Here is a 25,481-nt window from a genome sequence, read left to right on the forward strand (position 1 = left end):
AGTGAGCGACGACCCGCTGTCCACCTCGGCGGACTACATGTGCGGCAACTGCGTGAAGAACGTGTGCGTGCTGGGGACCGGCTGGATCGTGCGGGTCCCCTTCGTCGAGGAGCACGTCGAGTCCGTGAAGGCCGTGCGGCTGCAGCGGGACATATATCTGGAAGAAGCGAGGGACTACATCGACAGGTACTGGACCGACATGTACGTCTCCATGAACCACTTTCACACGGTCAATGCCACGTTGCTGATACGCTACATAAACAGTTTGGGCAACTCGAGGCTGATCGTGAACGGTGCCGTTTCGGACATATTAAATAACACTTTGACCGAAGAAAGGAACCAAATGTACACGAACCTCTACGTGCTCGTACTGGACGCGCTGGCTCTGGTTCTGGCTATAGCCTTGGCGATCGGGCTGTATCTGTTGATCACGCAATGGGACTCGATGTAGTCCGCGGAGCGACGGGCGCCGCGCTCGCCGTCGCGGTCACCATCGTCGTCCTCGTCCCCTCCCCGTCGTCGCAGAGCAGCGCCCCGCCACAGCCGCCATCGTCGGCTCTAAAGCCGGACGTCATAACCGTACCCAGACGCGTCGGCTACGTGCCCGTAGGAAACCCGCATTCGGCCAAGTACGCCACCATACGACTAACCCTCTCCGATCTGTCTGCTCACACGTTGGCGGTGTTAGACCCCATGTTTCTGAAGTGCTCGGAATTGTGCAGTACGGACAACAAAGATGTGTGCTCCAAATACTGCGGCTCGCAGAAACTGACCGACATTTTGCTCTTTCAGCTGAAGAGGCAGCAGTACGCCCTCAAGTACGCCAGACACCTGACCGAGAGCCTGCTGAGCCTGGGCCACGTGAACTCGGACAAGCCCAACCACTTCCCGCCGGCGGCCTTCCTGGCCAGCAGTTGGGAGGCGTACGTGACGGCCGCGTTCAACAAGGAGACCGTGGTCCGGAACGACGGGCCGGCCGAGGCCATCGCGAAGCACTGGGAGCTATACCAGAAGGCGGCCAACGTGTCGAAGGACCTGGTTCATACGCTGCGCCAAAGCCACCTACCCCATGGTCGTGTCGACCTACAGCCACGCTCTGGACTTTGTGACGGCGGGCCTGTCACAGTACAACGGCATGATACAGTCGTGCCTCAGGTCGATACTGGAGTCCAAGTCGGTGTCCGGCTGCAGCGACGAGGTGCCCAACGGACGGTTTCAGAACATGCACTACGACAGCTCCTCCAACACGCTCAACGTGACGGCCACGACGACGGAACACGACCTGGTGATACGGAAATGGGCTGACGCCTACGTGCCGTTCTGGACGGGAGGAGGCAACCTGTGCTGGATAAATCTGGACCTGGTCAGCATAGAGAACAGGCTGTACTACAGGCCCGAGTGCGACGGGATCTGGTGCTCGTCTCCCGTGTCCGTGGACGTGGACGCCTTCTTCTCGGGACAGTCCCGGTTCACGTACCCGCACGTGTGCGGCGCCTGCAAAGGTTCCGTCTGTTACAACGGGACCGGCGGCGGCACGTTCGCCGTGCTGATGCCGCACGACCGGGTCGTCTTGGAGGACGTGCACGTGCGCAACGCGACTCTGGCGGGAACGAACGAGATGTCGCTCGAAGTGATACGGGCGTTGAACGCCATCTTGCACGAGGTGACGTCGATCAAGACGTACTGCTCCCTGGTCAACAAGACGGCCTCGGTCGTCAGAGACACCGTGATGTCTCTCACGGAGAAGGCGGCGGGCATTCAGGAAAATATCGATCGCATCTGGAACCACGTGCAGGAGAAAGTCATATTTTTTACTAAAGACGCGTTCGGGGGCTGGAGCGAGATCATGTACACGAGCCTGGCGTTGGGCGTGAGTTCCGCCGTGCTGACCCTGACGTGCATGATCGTGTGCTGCTACTTCTTTTCGACGCACGTGACCAAGTCGACGTACAGGAAAGTGCCCCCGAAACGGCATGGCCGCTGACGCCGCAGCCGCAGCTTCACGCCCCGGCGACGACGACTACGCAGCCGCCAAGACCGTGTTGACGTACGCCGAGAACTCGCTGCGGGGCCGAGCGCCCTCGACCCACATGGCCGGTGTCAGGGCCCTGATAGAAGACACGGTGTGGTCTCGCGCTTGGATAGACGGCGGGGAGGTGACCGTCTTGGACAAGATGCATTTTCTCACAGCACTTTACACGAAAGCACACTTTGACTTTGAGAGCGTGGTGAACACGAGCGAAGTCCTGACCATGGCTGCGTTCGTGAACCTGTGGCGGACCGTGCAGTCGTCGTACTTTTACAAAGACGTGGCCCCGCTCATGGACGAGTGGATCAAATTCATGGTCATCCTGGTCAAGTACGAAGTCATACCGATCGCGATGTACGACATCAGATACTGCCCCGAGTGCCTGTTCGACCTGAACACGGAGCTGGACACGGTGGTGGCCGAGATAGACCTGGTGTCCTGTAATCACGTGACCAGGGCGGTGGCGGACGCGGCTGATGGCTCCGCGGGTCCGGACTTGCGACACCGGCTGGAGGTAAACAACGCTCAGGAAAAGGCCGAGATGATCTCCAAGCCCCGCGAGGTGCCCACGCTCGACGTGGTCCTTTCGGGAGCCTGCACCAAAGACAACTACTTTCAGCTGAACGTGGCGTACAGCACCGACGCGGGGGCCGAGCCCGCGGACTTCGTGTCGACTCTAGACTCGGTGCGTCGCAAACAGGAGCGCCTCAGGCTGGAGCACCTGCTGCACAAGAACTCGCTGGAGTACAACAAGTGCGTGGAGGCCTTCCTGAACTTCAAGGCCCGCAGGCAGCCCACCAAGTACATACTGGACGTGACTCTGGCCTACGTGGCGGCGGAGAAGTGCCAGACCAAGTTTCTCGACAAGCCCACCTCGACTCCCGAACCCGTCACCGACTATCAGATAGCCACCACGAGGAGGCACCTCACCATGACGCTGCTGGGGGGACAGCTGCCCAAGAGCTTCACCGGCGACGTGTGCAAGTACGTCCTGTGTCCCGTCAGGTCGTACGGGCAAAAGTACAGGGTGAGCCCCAGGATCACTTTTTTCCGCCACCTGATGGGACTGGGCATGTCCACGGCGAAAGCCAATTGGTTGTACCGCAATATAAATGAGTGCAACCTGTGCAACGCAGTGGGGCTCACGTACGCAGAAAGCGTGGCGGCGGGGTTTATGAAAAGCGTCTTGGTGAACGTGGACTCGGACGCTCACAAGGAATTCATCCTGTCTCTGCACAAGCGGTGTTGGCTGATAGTCAACGTGCTGACCTTCTCCATACTGAAGAACAAAGTAGTGAAGCTCGTGAGGCCCGACCGGCACAAGGACAACCTGCCCCTGAACAGCGTCTGCATCTACCCCAGGTTCCGGATCAGCCTGACGTGCTGCGACAAGAATGGCCGGCTCAAACATTTCCTATTCCAAAACCCTGACGAAATCTACAGATGTTTTGTCACATATAACCGTTTTCAAGACTGACTTTGTTAACGAGCTGCTCCACAAACACTCGTCCAACTGCGTCCAAGAAAAGGCCATACTCTACGGCACCCAACCCATCACTAACATAGCGGTGACGCACTGGCGAATCGACATTTTATTCCAAAAGGAAACATTCGTGTATAGACATGAACCTAGATGAAGACGACGTGTGAAGGAAAGAAGGGAAGAAGAAAGAATATATGTGTTTTGTGATTTTGTGCTACCACTATTGTATTTCTACCACCACATTGTGAAGCAATAAAAACAATGTAACTTTTTCAGAGGGTTTCGTGTCCAATCGTTTTATTTATTGAAAACATGTGAAATAACAGTGTATGGTATTTTCCACATCAAGACAGGTTTCTAAAATAGCGTGCATTTTCGTTTTATTGGCTTTCATACAGGTTTTTATATCTTTGTGCAACGTAGAATAGGTCTTTTGCACTTCGGTCTTTCTATTGAAAAATATGTAGACGAGGAGCTTGCTCTCTATCACGGTGTCCACAATCTCTCCCCTGTACGTCCACTTCATGTAGTCGTGGCAGAAAAAGAGTAAAATCAGCAGCTTGTCGTAGAACACGGAGTCGTCCTTGCAGTCCACCAGTTGTTTTATGTGCTGACGGACCGTGTCTTTAGAGTAGAAGACGAGCGTGGCCAAGATGCTCATTATGTTCATCGTTTCGGACCGCACGTCCTTGGACGCCGCCGTTATGTTGCGGGAGCAGTGTTCGGTCAGCCTCTGCCTCCACTTGTCGTCGTGGCCTATGCTGTGGTCGTGAGAGTCGTAGCACCGCAGAAACTCGGCCGACGTTATGAACTCTATGTAATTTATCACGGTGGGGATGCACCTCTTGAGTAATTTATTTAGGTCCTCTTCGCAGCACCGGTCGTACTGGTCGACCTTCTTGTGCCTGGTGGTCAGCATGTACTCGTCAAACGTCTCCACGACGGGAGTGTTGTCTACGCACCTGTAGTCCTGCACACCACCGTCGCCGTGTTTGCCAAGGGGACAGTCCAGGTCAAATTGGACGTCCTCGCACGTGACGTGATCCCTGCGCATGTATTTGCGATCTACGGGCATGTATTTGCACGCTATGAGCAAGGACTTGCAGGTGTGCAGACCGCACTTGTGTTCCGTGTAATGCTGCAGACACCGGTGCACGCCCTGCCTGAATTGAGTAAACTTGCACGACTGCAAGACGCACATGGCTACGTCGGTCGATTTCTTCTGAAACAGTATTTCCATTTCTTTACCAGAACGCTCGAGCGTCGTGTTATATACGCCGCCGTGCGGTGCGCTGTGGTGTGTGTGGATGTGTTGTGTGTGTGATGTGTGGTGTGTGGAGGTATGTTATGTTACGTTACTTTGTTTTATGATATGGTATGGTACCATACCATGTGTGTGTTTTTTAAACACAGCTCTTTTCCTCCCCACATCCTTTGATCTCATTGGCAGGCGAGCCGAGGGAAGACTGCTGATTTGATCCTGGTCGACGAGGCGGGATTCGTCAGCTCCAAGACGCTGCTGAGCGTGCTGCCGAACATCTCGTTTAAGGGCCGGAAACAAGTTCACATCACGTCTCACGTGAGCAACTGCACGTGGCTCATGAAAGTAAACGACATCAAGGACAAAAACGAGAACCCTGTGTTTCACGTCATATCCCAGTCGCTCAAGTGCAAGGCGCATCTGAAGCTGGAGAGCACCACGTGCCCGTGCCTCAACATCTACTGTCCGCCGTACATAGAGGTGAACGACCATCTGAAAACCCTGATGAACATGATCGTGCCCAAGGGCTTTGAGGCCGAAGTCGCCGGGCAGTCCGTCACGGAGTCCAACACCAAGAGCGACACTGTGAGGCCGTTCGACACCAGATGCCTGGAACAGTTGATGCGTAACAAGCTGTCCTTCTCCGACACGCAGCCCGTCTCCTTCTACATCAGCTTCGATCCCACGTTTGCCAACGGCACCAAGTCCTGCGCAGGCCTGGTGTCCGGGGCGGCTCTGCAGAACGGGTGCTTCGCGGTGAGTGTCATGGATATGTTCAGGTCCACGTACAGAGTGTGAAAACAAATGTTCGACTCCCGGACCCGGGAGTCTCTCTCGCCAGCTCCGTCGCCGTCTGTGTCGTCTCTGCCCGCTGCGTATTCCATCAGGGACGTGTCGTCCAGCACGTCCACTATGTTGACCGCCATCTGCCTGTAGTCCATCACCATCCTGTCCGTAAAGGGGTCCTTCTGCGGGTCCGTGATGTAGTGGGAACACGTGACGAGTCTGTTGAATTTGACGCAGTCGCACGGCGACACGGTGTCGCACTCCAGCCACTGCGTCATGCACGTCGCGATGTAGACTTTGGTGAGCCTGCACCTCAACAGCACGTCTTTGAGCACGGCCAGTGAGGCGGACGTCCCCTGTAGAGTCAGCTCCACGGAAGTGACCAACGCCACGGGAGACAGGGTCTCGTTCCAGCTCGGCCAGACGGTCTCGAGTATGGAGTCCGCCAGATGGGCCTCGATGCCGAGGCATCCGGCCAGATAAGCGGACCCCTTTTGAGCGGTGTCCAACAGTTGCACGCTTTTCATTTTTAAAAGCATATAGTTGGTCGCTATCCCAAAGTTCTGCAACATTTCCGGAGGGCTCATGGCCGACACGAACATAAAGTGCGACAGGAAGGTGTTCATGACTACCATAAATTCGTATTTTTCGTACAGCTTGTCCGTATCCCACGTTGTCACTATAGTGATTATTTTGTCTACGATGAGGCCGCAGCGGCATCGGTCGCAGTTCATGGTTTTCCCTTAAAAAAATAATATGTGTGTATGTGTCTCTCTTTCTCACTCTCTATATTTTCTTTCTTTCTTCTCCGTCTCTCGCAGATATTCGGATTGGAAGAAATGGAAATAGGCGACTTGGAGTGTGGACTTCAGGAGGCCTTTTGTGCTCTCATATATTTGCACGCAAAGGCCATGAAGACCGCCTTCAAGGTGAACTGGAACGCCGTGCCCATATACATCATCATAGAGCAGAACACCTACATGCAAGAAGTGGCAATCCTCCTCTCCCGGGTCTTGCACAAACTAAACCACCCGATCACCGGCGGGTTTCTGGCCTACGGCTACCACAAGCAGGATTTTCGTCAACAGAAGATATATCCGGGCAAGCACGTGGGCCTGAACAAAATAGAAATGGTTACCCATCTGCACTCCAGCATCATAGCCTACAACGTGGGTTACATGGAGACGGTGGTTTCCTTCGGGGAGATGCTGATCGGAGAGGCCAAGGTCCGCAGGACGTGTCTGCAGCAGAACGTGCCCCTGAGCAAACACAACATGCAGACCGAGCCCGGGATGGTGTCCACGGACATAAACAACATCATGCCTAACAACCTGATCCAGCAGGCCACCAACAGCAGCTTTATGTTCGAGGTAGACGCTCCTCTCATGTCCCGTAACAACATAGCCAAGGGCGAGAACCTGCTGAAGAAACTCAGGGACGAGCTGTCCGAAGTGTCCACTCTGAAATGCAGCAACAAGGTCATCACCGGGGGAAAACGTAAACTCGGCGGAGAGTACTCGAAAGACGACATGTTCGCCGCTCTCATATTGGTCGTTCACGGATACAAGGAGATAGTCAACGGTGACCAGAGCGTGTACTTGCCTAAAATGGCTATACAGGGGAGTCAGAGAGACTGCTGATCGTGACTCCCGGCTCCGTGACTTGGAAACCGTCGAGCGAGTTCAGAGCGAGTTCAGAGTTGGGAGTTGACGGGTGTTTGGCGAAAAGGTGGAAAGAGAGGCGCTGAACACCACAGCTAAATGATCGCACTTAGGATGCGGTAGAGTCACGTCCACTTTTTCCACCAAAACACCATGTGACAGTACCAAGTCCAGCGTGTGTCCATGTTTATGTGTCGGCTTGTTGACATGTTGGGTGAAACCGAGTGAATCAACCAGGTCCATGAAATCTCTCTCAAACAGCCTTGTTGGATTATCTATGTGTATGTTGAAATCCCCGAGAATGAGAACTCTGTCAGTGGAGTGCATGGCGAGTAAGTCGGAGAACTGTGAAATAAATAACTCGCTGAGTTTTGAGTCTGGTGGGCGATAGAGGAGTAGGATGGTAACGGGTTCCGGGTGACCGACTGTCATGAGCTGCAGCTCAAAGCTGGAAAATGACTGCTTTTTCATGACACGGCAGCTGAGATGGTGCTTATACAGAACAGCCAGACCCCCACCCCTCTTTCCTACCCTGGGGGTTGCATGGAAGTTCCATCCCGGGGGACAGAGTTCAATCAGGCGGGCGAACTCCTCCGGCACCTGCCAGGTCTCCACCAGGAAAAAGAGATCCAGGTCTTGGTCGCGACAAAAGGCATTCAAACCGTATGACTTTAGGCGCAGTGACCGAGCGTTGAGTAGTCCAATACGGGCGGGCCACTGGACTGGATTCTCCTTTCGGCAGGCCGGGGTCGAGTGCTCTCCCGGCTCCGGGAGTGTGGCTGTGGCGGCGGGTCCGGGCACCTGCAACTGCGGCGGTAGCTCCCGGGGCTGCTGGCTGTTGGTGTAGTGACAGGCACAGCATATGTCGGTGTCCGGTTTAGGATTGGAACCCCACATTTTATGTTGGGTGTTGGACAGCAACTGTGGCGCTACGTGTTTGTAAAGTACGTTTATGGCCTTGAGGATATTTATGGCGTCTCTGTATCCGTGCCACCGACAACAGCGGTGCGGTTCGGTGGGATCGACGTGCGCAGCAGCCATGGTCTTCGCACTGACGGAGCCGACACTGATCCTGCTGTGGGAGAGGTTGGATTCGGTCCCGCGGTGTAACGAGGTGTGAAAAGAAGGGGGGTTAGTTTCGAGGCAGCTTGGACTATAAGAAAGCCAGCGGTTTTCTCGAGTTTGTTAATAAACCAACATGATGCTGACAGAGTAGTGCAGAACAACACTTTGTTGAGGGACTCTTACATTTCGACTCACGGGCCCCTAGCCATGACCGTGGCCGACGACGTGAAGGAGTTCATGAGCGACGAAAGCCTCCTGACCGAAGGCGGCCTGCAGCCCGACGACTGCATGCTGCTAAGCAGGCACAACGTGTGAGACGCGGCCGCCTACGTGGGACTCACGTGGAGCGATCTAATCCAGATGATGACCGCGTCGGCTCTCTACGACTGTACGGATCGCGAGCCGGAGCCGGACTCGGATGCTCCTCCCTACGAGGAGAGACTCCCGGAGCCAGCGGAACCCGAGTACCCCAGCTTCGTGGACAAGTTCGGCGACGTGAACAATGTCGTGACTACTCTACAAGTACCCGAAGGGCTCTGTCGCCTGCAAGTCGTGGCCGACTTCGACCGCAGACAGGCTCGAAGAATGAACCGTGCTTCCCGGCACCGTGCCCGACGGTGTGCTTGCGACGCAATCAATTGACTGTTACTACTACTGCTGTTACGACTACTATTACTACTACTAAGAGAACAAATGGAGAGAGAATGTGTGGAAAATGAACAACGATAAACTCTGTAAAAAAGACTTGTTTCATGTTAGTTTTTTATTACTTGAATACATACAACAACACATGAATAATCTCACAAGAATCATCTCACATGAATAAAAAAGTTTATTTTTCAAAAGTACATGTCCCCAACCGTCTCTTCTGTTTTCCGTTTGCAACGGTCTTATAACATTTTACAAGACTCCTCACGTTCAACTGTTGCTTCTTGTTGTGCGTGGTCAGAGTCTTAAAGAAATCCCTGCAGTGTCTACAGTGATATTTCACGGCCTTGTCCCTGTGCTGGCCGAGATAGGTCTCCGCCGAGACCATCCACTTTTCCAACACTTCCGCGGTGCACTTTCTCGGGGGCACGCACAGTAGTTTCGTGCACATGAGAGCGTTGTCCTGCAGCATGCTCAGGGGGGACGGGGTGGCCGGGAAACTGTGCGGGTTTTTCACGTGGCAGAGCAGGGTTTGAAAATACAGGTACTGCGCCAGTTCCATCAGTCGCTGGTCCGTGCTGGACGACGATCCCCTCAGTTGGATCCCGCGAGCGTTGGGGTTTACGTTTTGTATCAATGTGCACACACACACTTGGTCGCCATTCATCAAACTGCTTTATTGGTCACGTTGTACATTCAACATGCAGTAGCTGGTATAGCGCCCCTACAGGCCACTATCGGTACATCTCCCTTTTTCTAAGGATTAAGATGAAGTTGATCTCAGAGAATAACAGTTCACAGATATTACAAGTCTATATCTATAGCTTAGCATACGTACTAGAATTCTCAAGATGTACTCTCCAGCTTGTACAAATAAACAATGTAACGGTACTCTAAACAGTACAATTATTACACTTCTCTTAACTCTTTCCTTTTTTTTTTTTTTTTTTTTTTTTTCATTGAAAACAAACTGTAATGGAACCATACAGCATCAATTCACAAATAACCTGAGTCCAGAAACAAACAGTAATGACCCTGAGAACAGAACTCCAAGTCCGCAATAAAAAATTAAATAAAAATAATAAACCCACCCTTTCTGTGCGTGTTATTAGCACTCCTCTACAAGTCTCCTAGGTTTGACAATGGACCTACTCGGCCTTTGAACCCGCTCCACCCCAGGGGAGGGTGACTCGACAGGAGGGCTGTCCGTGTCTGATTGAGTATGCCCCCCTTCTATTTGCTCTCCCGGAGTCTCCCTGTCATTGCCATTCTCTGCAGGCTGTGGTTCTGGGCGTGGAATCTTCAACAGGTGTCTCCGGTTCCTGCGGATTGTATTGCCATTCTCGGTAAGTACCTCGTATGATCTTGGAGCAGTCTCTTTAAGGACCTGTGCGACCGGTCCCCATCTTCCTTCGCATCTGACTCTCACTAGGTCCTCTCGTTCAAGAGGTCCCAAGGGCCGTGCTCTTTTGTCATAGGCACGTTTGGACCGGTCCTCTCTCTGTGTGGACCGGTGCTCTCTCTGTGTGCGGTGGTCAGCGCGCTGGAGCAGGTGCTCTGCTGACGGCAGCTTTGTCTTGAGCCTCCTGTTCATCAGCAACTCTGCTGGTGAGCGGCCACCTTCCAGCGGTGATGCTCTGTAGTTGAGGACTGCCAGGTACGGGTCCTCACCCGCTTCCGCTGCTTTCCTTAGCAGTCGTTTCACGATTTGCACTCCCTTTTCCGCTAGACCATTTGACTGCGGGTACAGTGGGCTTGAGGTTACATGCTTGAATCCATACTGTTTTCCGAACTCTGCGAACTCCTGGCAGCTAAACTGCGGCCCATTATCACTTACTAAAGTCACTGGAATACCGTGCCTTGCGAAAATAGACTTAGAATGAGCGATCACTTGCTTTGCTGTGGTATCAGACAACAGCGCATACTCTGGATAGTTTGAATGGTAGTCCACTATGATTAAATAGTCTCTCCCTTTCAGCTGAAATAAGTCTGCACCTACTTTTTCCCATGGCTCGGTTGGTTTGCTATGAGGCAGAAGCGGCTCTCTAGGCTGCATATATCTATGCTGTTGGCAAATCCCACATCGCTGTACTACAGTCTCAATATCTCTGTTCATGTATGGCCAAAACAGTACCTCACGAGCCCGCCTCTTGCTTTTCTCTATTCCCAAATGGCCCTCATGTGCTAACTTAGCCATCTCTGGTCTCATGGAGCCGGGAACTACTATTTTGTTACCTTTAAGGAGTACCCCGTCGATCACTGTCAGTTCATCTCTAGTGTGACGATACGGACTTGGCAGTATCCTGGCCTCATCTCCTGGTGAGAGGATGGCCGCTATGACCTCCTGCAACTCTCTGTCGCTTGCTGTTTCCTGCGCGAACTGGGCCCATTTCTCATTTGATGCAGGCAGCTGGGCCTTCACACAGTCCACATGGATTTGCACCTCCTGCTCGGTGCTGCTCGGGCCCGTGTCACTCAAACTCGCTCTGCTGAGAGCGTCTGCCACTATTAAGTACTTTCCTGGAGTGAACTCGAGCGTCATGTGGTACTTCTGTAGCCGTAACATGAGACGCTGGATGCGTGGCAGTGCATCTCCAAGTGGCTTTCTGGAAATGGCAATAAGCGGCTTGTGATCAGTCTCTAGTATTATTTCCCTGCCGTAGATATATTCATGGAACTTTTCACATCCGAAAACCGCGCCTAATGTCTCTTTCTCAATTTGCGCATAGTTGCGCTCTGCAGATGACATCGTTCGGGATGCGTAAGCGACGGGAAACCATTCTGTGCCGTGTCGTTGGAGCAGCACCGCTCCGAGACCCTCTTTGGATGCATCAGTAGAGACTTTGACCGGTTTGTCAACATCATAGTACTTTAACACCGGCTCTTTGATCAGGTTGGCCTTTAACACCTCCCACTCATTTGCATGTTCGTGTTCCCACTGCCATTCGTTTTGCTTTTCCAGTAGACTACGGAGGGCCTTTGAGCTTGCAGACAGATTTGGTATGAACTTCCCCATGTAGTTGACTAACCCTAATGCTCTTTGCAGGTCTGTTTTATCTTTTGGCGCTGGCATCTCTACTATTGCCCTTATTTTCTCTGGATCAGGCTGTATCCCTTCCGCGGACAACTTGTCACCTAGGTAAGTAACCTCTGTCACCCCAAACTCACATTTCGACTTGTTCAGTTTAAGCCCTGCTTTACGTGCTTGTTCTAGCACCCCGCGTAGCCTCTCGTCGTGTTCTTCTTTTGTTGTGCCCCAGACCACTATGTCGTCAATAAACACACCCACACCCTCCATACCATCAAACAGCTGCTGCACTGTTTTGTGGAACACCTCTGGAGCTGAGCATATCCCAAACGGTAAGCGGAGAAAGCAATGCCTTCCAAATGGTGTGTTAAAGGTACACAGTTTGGAGCTGTCTTCGTCTAGAACGATCTGATAGAACCCTGATGATGCGTCTAACTTAGAAAAGAAACGCGCGCCTGCCATAGCATTAGTTATGTCTGAGTTAGTTGGTAGTTTGTAGTGTTCTCTTTTGATCCACTTATTCAGGTCTTTTGGGTCTATACAGAGCCTCAAGTCACCATTCTTTTTCTCAACTATCACCAGAGAACTGACCCACTCAGTCGGTTCCTCTACTTTCCTCACTATGCCCTTCTCTATAAGGGCTTGTAGTTCTGCTTTCAGCCTAGCTTTAAGGGTCACCGGCACCTTCCTTGCCGGGTGGATGACAGGTTCCGCATTTGCTTTTAACTGGATTCTGTACTGCCCAGGTAGGCATCCTATACCACCGAAGACGTCTCTATATTGCTTCCTTATTTTTTCTGTGTCAGCTACAGTCTCATGCTGTTCCTCAGCTGCACCACTAGGTGTCACTACAGACCTGTCAATTACATGCACTCTTTTGATGAGGCCCAATCTCTCACAGGATTTCAGACCTAATATGGGCTGTCTATCACCCTCAACCAACACAAACATAGCATTAACAGAGTGCCCTTTCCTTGACAGTGTGACCCTACATACCCCTTTTGTAGGAATCGGTTCATCATTGTACGTTCTCAGATTAACCTTTTTCACATGCACTTTTGGCTTTCATCGTCAGTATGTTCACCTGAGCCCCCGTGTCCAATTTCAGAGGAATTGTCGTTCCATTGATTTCCAGATTGGCTATCCACTCCTCCTTATTGTCCTCGTTCTCCACAGTTCCCACGAACCACTTCTCGTCATCCTCGTCTGTGTCGGTCGTGTCGCTGCCTTGTTGCACCACCTGTACTTTCTTTGACAGGCAGCATCGGGCGTAGTGATTCTTCCTACCGCATTTGCGACAGTCCACACCGTAAGCCGGGCAGTTATTCGCTGCATGTCTGCCCCCGCATCTGTCACAGTCTGTGTCCTTTGTGGGCCTGGGCGCGCGGGACTTTCCTTTGCTGTTCCACCTGCTAGCGGCCCTCTCATGCACTCTCTCATGCACCGCGTCCACCGATGCTGGTTCGGGCTCGAATGACTTGAGCTGCATCTTGGCGCTCTCTGACGCCTGGCAGATTTGTACTGCCTTCTCCAGGCTCAAATTGGATTCTCTGAGCAGTTGCATTCTCACCTTCTTGTCGACAACGCCGATGACGACCTGATCCCTTATTAGCGAGTCACACAATGTGCCAAAGTTGCACGACTGGCTTTTCAGACGCAAGTCCGTGACAAACTGTTCAATGGATTCTGACTCGGCCTGTACTCTGTTGCGAAAAACATACCGTTCGTACGTCTCATTTTTCCTAGGTGTGCAATATTCCTCAAACTTTGCTAGCACTGCTGCATACTTTTGGTCATCGCCCTCAGGAAACCGAAACGTGTTGAAAACGTCCCTCGCGGCTCTGCCTGCCACTGTGAGAAGCAGTGCTACCCTTCGACGTTCATGTTTCGCCTCTTCCAGACCGATTGCCAACACGTACAGCTCAAAACTTTGCTTGAAAGCTTTCCAGTTCTCGTGGACATTTCCACTTAACTTCAACTCGTCCGGCGACCGAATGTTATTCATCTTTGTAGGCTAGTGTCACCCCACTCCTGGTACCATGTATCAATGTGCACACACACACTTGGTCGCCATTCATCAAACTGCTTTATTGGTCACGTTGTACATTCAACATGCAGTAGCTGGTATAGCGCCCCTACAGGCCACTATCGGTACACGTTTAGCGCCTCGGCCAAAGGCACGGGGATGCAGCCGATCACCCGCGTTTCGGACATGGGCTGCATGTCCACGACCCTCTCCGTCACCAGAGCGTCCAGAAGAGATCTGATCTCTCTCACGTAGCATATGTTCTCGACGTTGAACCCGGTCCTGCGCAGCACTCCCCGTATGTGCCTCCGCTCATCCTTGGGCAGAGCGAAGGCTCCCAGGTCGGTCCTGACGTCGTAGCGCTGTTCCATGGGCGGCAGCATTATTTCCGGCGGGCAGGTCCTCATGACCGACACGAGGCACGTCTTGCCGTCGTTGCAAGCGGCGGTCACGGCTCCGACGTTCTCTCGCAGCCTGCTCACGATCTCGCGAGACAGCTCCTCCACGTTGGTGCCCGCGGGCAGGAACGACGTCTGCGGCAAGACGTCGTTGATCACCACGTGGGTCAGAAACGTTCCCTTGGTGGTGTTGACCATTATCCTGTCGTAATGGGCGGCCATCTCGTACAGAGACATCACGTACTTGATGTGGAACTTGCGCAGCGAGTGGTCCGCGGGGTCGGTGACGACGGGCCAGTTCTTGGCCTTGCACTCTTTCGGGACTTGTCCACGGTGAACAGCTTGCTCCCGCACAGCAGGCTCCCGCCGACGAGTGTGTCGCACATGATCTTGGCGTGCGTCTCTATGGGAAACCGGCCGAGCAGAGCCACCGCCGGGTCCTGCCTGTGGAAGCCCGGCACATTGGTGTAGATGGACATCTCCTTGTTTTTGAAGATCTTGGGCAGGTTCGTTTTCACTATGGTCACGTAGGGCACCTTGAGGGCCACGCCGTCGTACACCCCCCTGGTCACGAACCTGCTCAGCGTGTCCTTGTGAAACCGTTCGTGGCTCTCCACTTTGGGCAGGTGCCGCCAGTCGAATATCCCGGCTGCGTACTTGAGCGTGAGCAGGGTGGCCACGTGCCGGTACACGGCGTTGCGTCTCAGGCAGTCCGCCCTGTCGTACATGTGGCTGAAAGACACCTTGTGCTTGTACAAGACCCGGACCGGGGCCACGCCGCCACACTCGAAAGTCACGGTGACGCCGACAAAGTCCCGGACCCGGGACTTCTCCACGGTCCGTATCTTGGCCGTGACGACGGCCGGCGGGTCTTCGCCGCTGAGCAGCAGCACGGCGTCGCCCGGCTCGAGCTCCGGCCAGGGCCTGCTCAGGAACAGCGTGCGTGGCCCTTGATGATCACGTCCACGAAGAGGTTCGTCACCAGCAGGGTGCCGGCATTCTTGTTGCTCTTGTAGGCTGGGAGGCCTTTGGTCTTGGCCGAGGTCTTGATCACGTTGCCCTCGCCGTCCAGCTCGTGGACCAACGCCACGTAGGTCTTTTTCAACACGTGGCAGAACACGGACGAGGCCGTCTCGTACTCCAGCTCCGTCCTGTAGTCCTTGGCGAAGGTCTCGTTGATCCTGACTCTGCCGACCTCGGTCTCCACCGTCTCCACCGTGGCGCCGTCCCCGTCCTTGTCCGACGGGTCGAGGGCCGCGGACGGGACGAGCTTCCCGTCGGGCATCACGTACACCATCCGTTTCAAGCAGTCCTCTATCATCTCCACACGGATGTCTCTCAGGAACCCCTTGATCTGCTCGTCCGCCAGCTTAAACTTTTTGACAATGAACTCCACCATGTCTTCGAAGCCGGCGCCACGAAAGTCCTCCATGGTCTCCGACACGAACATCGTGCTGTCGGTGTCGCCGTATATCTGGACGCACCTGCCCTCCCGCTTGGCGTTCATGATCTTGTTCACGAATCCGATGAGCCGCCTGCCGTGGCCCGCTATCAGGGGCCCACAGGGCCAGTCCGCCGTCCCATAGTACGAGTTGGCCTGCAGCTTCATCTGCTGCTCCTGCTCGGAGTAGTACGCCCTGGACGCCTCGGTCTCGGCCATGGCCTTCAGCCGCTTGTACTTCTGCCTGTGCTCCAGGAACAGGTCGACGCAGGCGGGCAGCATGGCCTTGTACCTCTCGATGGACCGCTTCTCCTCGGACAGTTTGCCGATCAGAGTCAGGCAGGGGAAGTTCTCGCTCTTGGGGACGTTGTCGAACGGGTCGCTTCCCTTCCACTGCCAGTTGTAGCCCAACCACCCCACGGCCGCCGGCTGCACGGAGCCGAGTATCTCGATGGTTTCGGGAGACACGTTCATGTCCCCCATCAGCGACGGGTACATGGATTTGTAGTCCAGGCATATCTCCAGCCCCAGCTGCCCCGTGGCGTAGTGCAGTCCCTTTAGCGGGTCCGCCACCACGCCGCCCTTCCAGTTCCAGCCCGAGTCGAAGTTCTTGGTGGCCGCGAGCTTGTCCGCGACGGCCATGAGCCGGTCCTGCCTCACCTTCAGCGAAGGAAAGCTCACCGAGTGTATGCTCTGGACGAACCCTTGAAAGTTCTCCAGCCTGCCGTGCGAAAGGCAGTCGATGTTGTACGACGCCAGGCACTTGTACACGAGGTCCCGCAGGCAGGGTATGGTCTTGGCCAGCCTGACGCATAGCACGGAATGGAATGGACTTTTATTTGTCATTGCTACAGTACAGGTACCAAACAACGAAATTTGGAATCGACCAAGTTGTAGGCCAGCACTTTGAACAGGTCTGTCTTCCCCGAGCGCAGCATGCTGTCGAGCTGCTTGTACGGCACTGTATGAAAGAAGAAGAAAATTAAAAACTATAGTAACTCATATCATGTACAAAATGGTCTTTTACTGTTTGTTAATCGGGGGGCACATTACCGTCTTGGATCTTGTCGTGCAGTTTCTTGTCGTTTTTCGGGGGCAGCTTCTTTTCTTTCCTGTAGGCGCTCACTTCGCCCGCCACGGCGGTGTCCAGCTTCAGGTTGGCGTACTTGTACTTCTTGTCTCTCGTGTAACACATGCAGTACAGGTCTATGATGGCGGTGCCGAAACCCTTCACTTTGAAATGCCCTATCTTCTTCTTCTTCTTGTTGAACTGACATATGATGGCCTTGCACTCTTCCACGGTGTCGGCAAACCTACCGTTGGCGGCACTGTGAGTCCCGACTGCCGGACCCGTGACCTGCTGGTCAATCTCCTCGTCGTCCTCATCCTCTGCGTCCGGCTGGTCTATCTCCATCACGTATTTGTTGGAGCGGGCCAGGGTGGGTTTGGTCTCCAAATTCTTCTGGTCTGCGTAGGTGAAGTGGTTGCGCAGGACGTTCTTGAGCGACGCTATCACGGTGTCGTACATCTCTAGCAGCCTGATGGTTTCGAACTGCAGGGTGTACTCTATCTTGGGGGCCTGCGGCGTCGACATGTTGTGCTTGAGCATGAAGGTGTCCCAGTAGTGTTTTAGGTCGAACCTGGCTTTGTTGGCGGGATCGTGAGTGACGCAGCAGCCCCGCTCCCTGACAAAAGCGTAAAACTTCACCCTCTGCTCTATGACTCTGATGTCAAAGTTTGCGTTGTAGACGTAGACCATCTCGGCCTTGGATTTCAGCAGCACTCCCATCATCTTCAGCAGCAGGTCCAGCTCGTTTTTCGCTGGAACGATCTGTATCCTCTTCCCGGCCCCGCCGACGTCGGACGGGTCCACGCCGATGTCGCCGCACACCGACGGGTCCACCTCGTAGTCGTGATCGGTTTTTAGCTTGTTGTAGATCACTATCAGTTTTTTCCTCCTCTCGGACGTCTTGGGCTCGTGCTGGTTGGTGAGCACGAGCGACACGGACGTGATCTCGTGCAGCAGCCCGCTGGTGTCTCGCTGCTTGGGCTTGATGGTCCTTTTGCAGCCCACCCGTTTCATCACGTCGTTGAGCACGGCCAGCTTGGCCGTCTGGTCAGCTATCTTGAACTCGGTGACGTAAGGGAACTGCGTCTCCTCGAAGGCCTTGCATATCAGGCTCGTGTCTCTGAACTTTTGATCGAACACGGTCTCTATGTCCAGAGCGCACGTCACCCAAGCCCGTTTCACGAGCTCGGGAGCGCCGATGGTGAAGCGGTCCTGCGCCTTCTGGCAGTAGATGAAGTCCGAGGGGATCCAGTACTTCTCCTTCTTGTTGGCCACCTTGGGGATGAAGTACACCTTGCCGAACATCAGGTTGTTCACCAGGGCCGGCGTGTTGCCGTCCCACGACACGTACTGATATTTGTCGTACCGGAGCTTGAACTCGCCGAAGTGGAACCCGTTCTCTCGGGCGCTGGACAGAAACCTGATCGCCTGGTCCAGGTCGCTGAAGGCGATCACGGTGACGGGGACCTCCCGTCTCAGCTCGTCGACGAAAACGGTCATGTCCGCGGTGTGCAGCACCGAGTCTCGGAGCCATCGCAGGAGGGAGGCGAGCCGCTTGCCGGAGTCGGGATCGGGGGTTTTGATGAAGCCCGCGAAACACGCCAGCCCTTCGACCCTGACGGTGCACGTGGTCCCGGAGCCGAAGTCGTAACACCGGCAGTACAGGCTGTTTTCCCGGTCGGAGTATATCACGACTTTACGAGAACCTCGTCGAACCGGTCCCTCTGCGGCTCGAAGTCCCGGATCTCCGGCAGTATGGCTTTGAAAGATTGGCTGATTTGTGAGTTGGGATCCATTGTTTGTCTGGCTCCTGTGAAATGGAGCATGGGCTACAAAACAGAGTCTTATGACATCACATGAGGGCGGAGAGACAAGTGATAAAGGTTACCACTCTCCCATGTTTAGGGTTTCGACTCAAATGATGGATACAGATACATGGGAACCAAGCAGGGATGACTACACGTTGTTTCCCACCAGCATAACCCTGCCGAAAAACAAATGGAGTTTTCTACAACAGTGCCGACAACACCCTGTCCTTTGCCAACCTTAAGAAGAACCACACGCACGATGCCACGCTCTTTCTTTTTTTATACTACCTCACTTTCTGTTTTAACGGCATGGTGTATCAGATCGCCCTCGAGTCCAAGGTGGGCTTGTCCGCGATGGCCAAGTCGTTGCCCGTCAGGGACGGCGCGTCCAAGTACTACGTGTTCGTATTCGTGCTGACGGACCCGTTCACGGTGATCTACCCGCACATGCACACCATGCACATGGTGATCAAGGAGGCTCTGAAGGACAAGCACGCCATGTTGCCCAAGGACACGAGATCCACGTACGTGAGGTGGATGTTCTACTCGCTCATGAACTGCTACTTCCAGAGCACGCCCAACGTCACGGCGATATACACGACCATGTCGAACTTCATCCAAGAGCGGGCCCTGTCCCTGACCGGGTCCTTCGTCGTGGACGACGGGTCAAACGAGCTGTGGATGGGCTCCGTCAACCCGAAAAGCTGCTGGGAGCACCCGGCCAAAGTGTACGACAGGACCATCGTCGTGAAGCTGTTCGGCACGTTCAAGATCACCAGGCTCTACCAGGCGTACATCTCGCTCTCGTACATCATCTCCAACTCGGCGCCGAGGCAGCACATACAGAAGTTTATGATCGTCAACTTCACGGGCCCGGCTGAAGGCAAGACGTTCGCGAACGATGTGCTGAGGGCACTGTTCACGATCCCGGAATACCTGGAAGACCTGGGCTCTTTCACGCCCAGGGCCTTCGTGCACAACAAGAGGATCAGGACCTGCTCGGTCATCACCGTCGAGGACGTGGCCAACGCTCCCGAGAAGCTACAAAACTGCTCCACCGAGAGCAGCCCCACCAGCAACACGTTCAAGCAGATACTCGACTCGGGCGTGCTGTACACCGACTCCACCGTCACCAACAAGACCAAAACGGCCATGACTCACGAGACCGTGAGAGTGTTCTCCGTGCAGAACGCCGGCTTCATCTGGAGCACGAACACGCTCGAGCTCATGTCCAACGCCTGGCTCGACAGGTCTCTGATCCTGGGCTCGGAGTACGGTCCCCCCATACGCCGGTCCATGTCCAGCTCCACGATCCAGCACCAAGTGAAGGCCAAGAAGCTGAACGTCCTCTGCAAAACCATGCTGTACAGACAGAACCTGGCCCAGACCGCCATCGTGATGTGCGACTCGCAGTGCCTAAACATGACGAAGGTGCACATGACCGTGGTGGAGACCATCATGTCGGCGTTCAGCAAGCGGTTCCCCGTCCTGGCCACCTCCGACAGGCCGGCGAACCGCAACGCCGTGAAACTGGACTACCTGATCTTCATGGAGGGCATGAAGCAGGCGTGCAACATCGCCTTCGACCTGTGGATACCGCCGTGGACCGTCCTGCCGTCCACGGCGGGGGTGTCCGACCACCGGACGTACATGAAGCTGGTCAACGCCGCGAGGTTCCGGGCCCTGAGCCTCGCGCCGTTGGACCGCCTGACCATAGACGTCCTGGTCTTCCACAGGCTCATGTACCCGACCGTGCTGATCGACCACGCTCCCAAGGTCTTGGGGATCGACGTGGCGAGCAAGGTCCTGAGGGCCGTGGCGAACATCATCAGGTCGGTGGTCACGTCTTCCGAGACGCGGGTGCCCACGATGGCCCACAGCCGCAGAGCCATGGTGTTCACCAACTTTGTCGGCTGCAACCTGCCCAACATGATGAACATGCCTTGGCTGCAGGACTCGTCCGTGAAGCAGCTAAGGGGAAACGTAACCAAGTGCTTCGTGACGAAGAGGAGCGGGAGGCTCGAGAATTACGGACATTACAAGGAGAAGATGGTCATCTCGACGGACAACGTGTACGACACCTATATAACCGTGTTTCCCGATGTGGGAACGTCTCTCTGGAACAAACTCAAGGCGGCCGCTCTGAGGGTGTACGAACACGCCGCCAAGGTCCCGGAGCCGGCGGCGGCTCATCACAGTGGATTCGGACGACGACGGCGAGGCCGGAGGAGAAGAGCGGGGCCCGACGGAAGGCGTGACGAGACGGGGGACCGTTCGGTACATCCGCATGTGCGTGAACAATCTGTCGGCGGAGGAGCAGTTTCTGCTCACCTGCTTGGCCGAACTCCCCGGAAAGTGCAGGATGCAGGAGCTGGAAATCAACAGCATGACGGGCTCGGCGAAGATGTTGATCGAAACGTGCTACGGGGCCCTCTTGTGAGATGAACATCGCCAGCGGCTGCCCGCTCTTCTGTCCACTGGCTAAACTGGCAGGCAAGAGCCTCTGTCTGAGAGACGACACGATTTTCATTAAGGCCATTGTAGACCTCACAGGCTTGTGACTAACTAAAACCAGTAATGTTATTACAGTCTTATGTTGTTTGAATAAATCAATAAAACCAATTGTTAAACATTTTCTTCTCATGGGTGTTTATTGAAACTACATGGGATACAGAACACGAGCCTGAAATCACCAAACTCACGGCGCCGTGAGTCAGAAATGACGGAGGGGAGTCGGGAGCGAGTTCACCTGATACAACACAGACCGCAACTTCTTTCGGGAGTCGGCAGCGTCGCGACCGCGCATCGGGATTTAGAAAAACCGGTGGTGGAAATGTCGCACAGGCCACGTTCTGGAGCTTGTTTCGCGAGCACTCGTCTTTTGACGGAGCGAACAACGACGAAGCGGGCAGGTTTGAGCTTGAGCACCTCGGATTGGACGACGTGTGGAAGGAGGTACCGGTTTTGAGTAAAGACACAGATCTCAAACCGTACGACACGAGCACCGTCAAAGATGAAAATATGGTGTTGACGACCAAAATCCTGACCAAGAGCCCAGAACTAGAACACGCACTGAAGTCAAAGGCTGTCATCTCTGAGCATAAGCCTATACTGGATGTTGTACTGAGGGTGTTTTTCTACGTGCTTGTGATCGGGTACGAGAAGTACATCACATCGAAGCCCAAAGGTGACGGCCGCGTCGTATCGCCGCACCGCAATGCTCCCATGCGTATGCAGAACCCTTCGTCTGGCATAGCAGGTGCCCGTTCTGGCCCGGTCCGGCGATCGAGACGTTTGTCCAGAGTGGCCAAACGTGGTGTTGCTTACAAGGACTGAGATGAGATGACACGAGTCCTTTTGTGTGTGGGTTTTACACCTGTGCTAACTTTTGTCTTGTGATTTTCTCGTTTCAATGTTGTCCGAATTCAATAAAAACACTTGTGAGCCAATGGAGTGTGTTGTTGTCTGCCTGCCTTTTCTGTGTCTCGGCCTCCCATAGAGAATGAATGGGCCCGCGAGTTCACAAACTCACGGCGCCGCGAGTCTGAGATCGCGAAAAAGGGTGTGGCCCCCGCCCTTTTTCGCGATCTCGGCTCCCATAGAGAATGAATGGGCCCGCGAGTTGAGATCGCGAAAAAGGGTGTGGCCCCCACCCTTTTTCGCGATCTCGGCTCCCATAGAGAATGAATGGGCCCGCGAGTTCACAGACTCACGGCGCCGTGAGTCTGAGATCGCGAAAAAGGGTGTGGCCCCCGCCCTTTTTCGCGATCTCGGCTCCCATAGAGAATGAATGGGCCCGCGAGTTCACAAACTCACGGCGCCGCGAGTCTGAGATCGCGAAAAAGGGTGTGGCCCCCGCCCTTTTTCGCGATCTCGGCTCCCATAGAGAATGAATGGGCCCGCGAGTTGAGATCGCGAAAAAGGGTGTGGCCCCCACCCTTTTTCGCGATCTCGGCTCCCATAGAGAATGAATGGGCCCGCGAGTTCACAGACTCACGGCGCCGTGAGTCTGAGATCGCGAAAAAGGGTGTGGCCCCCGCCCTTTTTCGCGATCTCGGCTCCCATAGAGAATGAATGGGCCCGCGAGTTCACAGACTCACGGCGCCGTGAGTCTGAGATCGCGAAAAAGGGTGTGGCCCCCGCCCGTTTTCGCGATCTCGGCTCCCATAGAGAATGAATGGGCCCGCGAGTTCACAAACTCACGGCGCCGGCAAGTGGGGTTGGTAACTCACGGACCCGTGAGTCTGTTACATTTTTGTTATTGTATCTTCTAACCAGGATGTTCTCATAGTTGATGTTTGGTGTTAAAAGCCCGCGGCCCCTCCCGTTTTCGTCATTTCGGCCTCCCATAGAGAACGAACGGGAAGGGAACCCTGTGTGCGATTTCCGAACTCGCAGACTCACGGCGCCGCCGTGAGCGAGCGAAAAATAACGTCTCAATTATCGTGTTGTATTATGTGAAATATCACGTGAATTTGTGTGGGACTGTGTGAAATAAAAAGACAAGTAATGAATTGAATTGAATTTTAAGTTTCATTTATTTTCACTCATTGCATCAACATACACATTATGTCTTTAAACATAGTAATGGGTTAAACGCACTATTTCTTTTTCTTTCTTCAAAGGCCACCGGGCAGTCTGCGTGAGGTAAGAACCGCTGTGCGACACAGAGGAAAGTCACAGTCACAACTTGTAGGGGAATTCCTGCAGGAAGCCTCTGACCACTGTGGTGATGGGCAGCTGTGAAATGTTACCCACCCCGCTCAGCTCCAAAACCCGCTTTCTGCACAACTCCTGCAGTGTCGGTGCCCGTTTTCGGTACGGGGCGATCAAGTTCTTGTTGGGAGAGTTCATGTAATGTTCCAAAAGGGCGAAGAGCGAGTGGAAGGAGCGTTGACTCCCCGACAGAGAGAACCTCTGCTTCTTGTACTCGATGCGCATGCTGACCAGGCCGCTCTTGGAGTGGTAGGACAGGGTGAAGAAGACGTCCTTCTGTTGGCTGTCGCGGATGAGGAAGCTGCCCGGGGGAGAGTCCTTGAGCATGGCGTGGGCCTCCTGCACACCCAACGGACCCCAGTAGAAGCCGCAGCAATCCAGCATCGTAACCGTGTCCGTGATGATGTCGCAGTCCTCTTTGCTGGAGAAGACGGGGAAGTGGGTCTGCTTCAGCTCCTCGGCCAGAATCTTCAGTTCCGCGCTCGTAACCCCGGTCGCCATGTCTTTGAGTCTTGAGTCGGGACCGCTCGAGAGAATATCTGGAGTAATGGAAGGTTTGTCTAGAATGTGGTCGATTCTCTGCCCCGTGCCTGTATTTATGGCGAATTGTAAAATAGATTGGACGGTCTAGTGTTTTTCCACTCACGGACGATGAACCCCCGGCTCCCGTAGGCCCATTAATTCCCTATGGGAGCCAGAAATCATGAAAAAAGCCCACAGAGGCAGTGACGGTTCGGAGAAAGAAATAAGAAATACAAACCTAAGACATTATTTACTTGTATGTATTGGTGGTGCCTGTTAGTTATAGTTATGTATAACAGGAAAGAAATATCTATGATAAGGTAATGGTCCTGTGAAGAGAATATCGACTCTTCCCCAACACCATTATACCACTATATATACACACCACTAGTATACCATTAAACCATTATATCTTGTTATATCCTTCTTACTCAATGGGTTATTATGTATATCATGTATCACACAAGTACTCGTATTCATATGAAATGGCTGTACCCCTTATCTTTTGACAATAAAGCATTTATAACGTTTTATAATTTAAAATGTGTGCTTCTTCTCCTCTTTCGCTTTCTCACACTCTCACTCAAGCGTGTTCTGTATCCCAATATAACCAATCCCATTTGTGTATTCTTGTGGAAACAACATAACACAGGCTGATACAATGTGTCAAACATAAGATTTTATTAAGAGAAGTAAAATCATCATCGTACATACAACATACAACAGCTCCTAGTACATCACACATCACATCACATTATTATTCTTTCTCATAGTGCAATTTAGTATAATTATGATTGTGGTTGGATATTACTTTGCTGTAGTCTGGATTATATGGTTTCTGTGAATAATTTAAGACATGCTGGCTAGGGCTGTTACGATTATTCGACGTCGTCGACGTCATCGACTACGTCAATACGTCGGTTAGCGTAATATGCGTCGGTTAGTCGTAAATAAACAAAATGGCGATTTTTTTTTTTTTTTTTTTTTTACCTTTATTTTACCAGGCGAGACAATTAAGTGTATGAGTGAAAAATGGATAGCTACTAGCTAATGTTACACAAGCAATGTAGCTCACCACAGTTCGTATGTCTTGTCTTCTGGTGTTAGTAACGTTAGCTATGTAGCTGGCTAGCTACGGTAGCCTATTGTCATTGTGGTGCGAGCACCTACTGTACGTTATCTAGCTCGTAGCTCGCATGCTACGTTAGCATCAATTTAGCTAATCATAACATAGCAGCGAGAGTAACGTTAGCTAGCTATGTGTTGTGGTGATGGACAGACTTCTAAATGGCCATGTTGGCATTCAAGTTGGCTAAACATAGCAGTGAGGTGGAGACAAATCCTTTTTTTTTTTTTTTTTTTTTTTTACAGTACAAAAATTATCGTTAGACTTATCGATAAATTAGTCGTTAGACTAACCGAATAATCGATAAAATAATCGCTAGATTAATCGTTAGAAAAATAGTCGTTTGGGACAGCACTAATGCTGGCTGTATAATTTATAATATTGGCATTAGCAGTTATAGCTGACTGTTGAAAC

The 25,481-nt window shown here is 53.3% G+C and overlaps 1 protein-coding gene across 1 annotated transcript; it reads right to left on the bottom strand.

The window, feature by feature from the left end:
• Window positions 1-23,386: 23,386 nt before the first annotated feature.
• Window positions 23,387-23,920, bottom strand: LOC308164160 (suppressor of cytokine signaling 1-like; the record flags this gene model as incomplete). Its single annotated transcript, XM_080538305.1, has 1 exon — window positions 23,387-23,920. The coding sequence occupies one exon, from the start codon at window positions 23,918-23,920 to the stop codon at window positions 23,387-23,389; it is 534 nt and encodes a 177-aa protein (XP_080394431.1).
• Window positions 23,921-25,481: the final 1,561 nt, after the last annotated feature.

Source organism: Nansenia antarctica (assembly GCF_963989245.1).
Source record: "Nansenia antarctica genome assembly, chromosome: 8".
NCBI lineage: Eukaryota > Metazoa > Chordata > Actinopteri > Argentiniformes > Microstomatidae > Nansenia > Nansenia antarctica.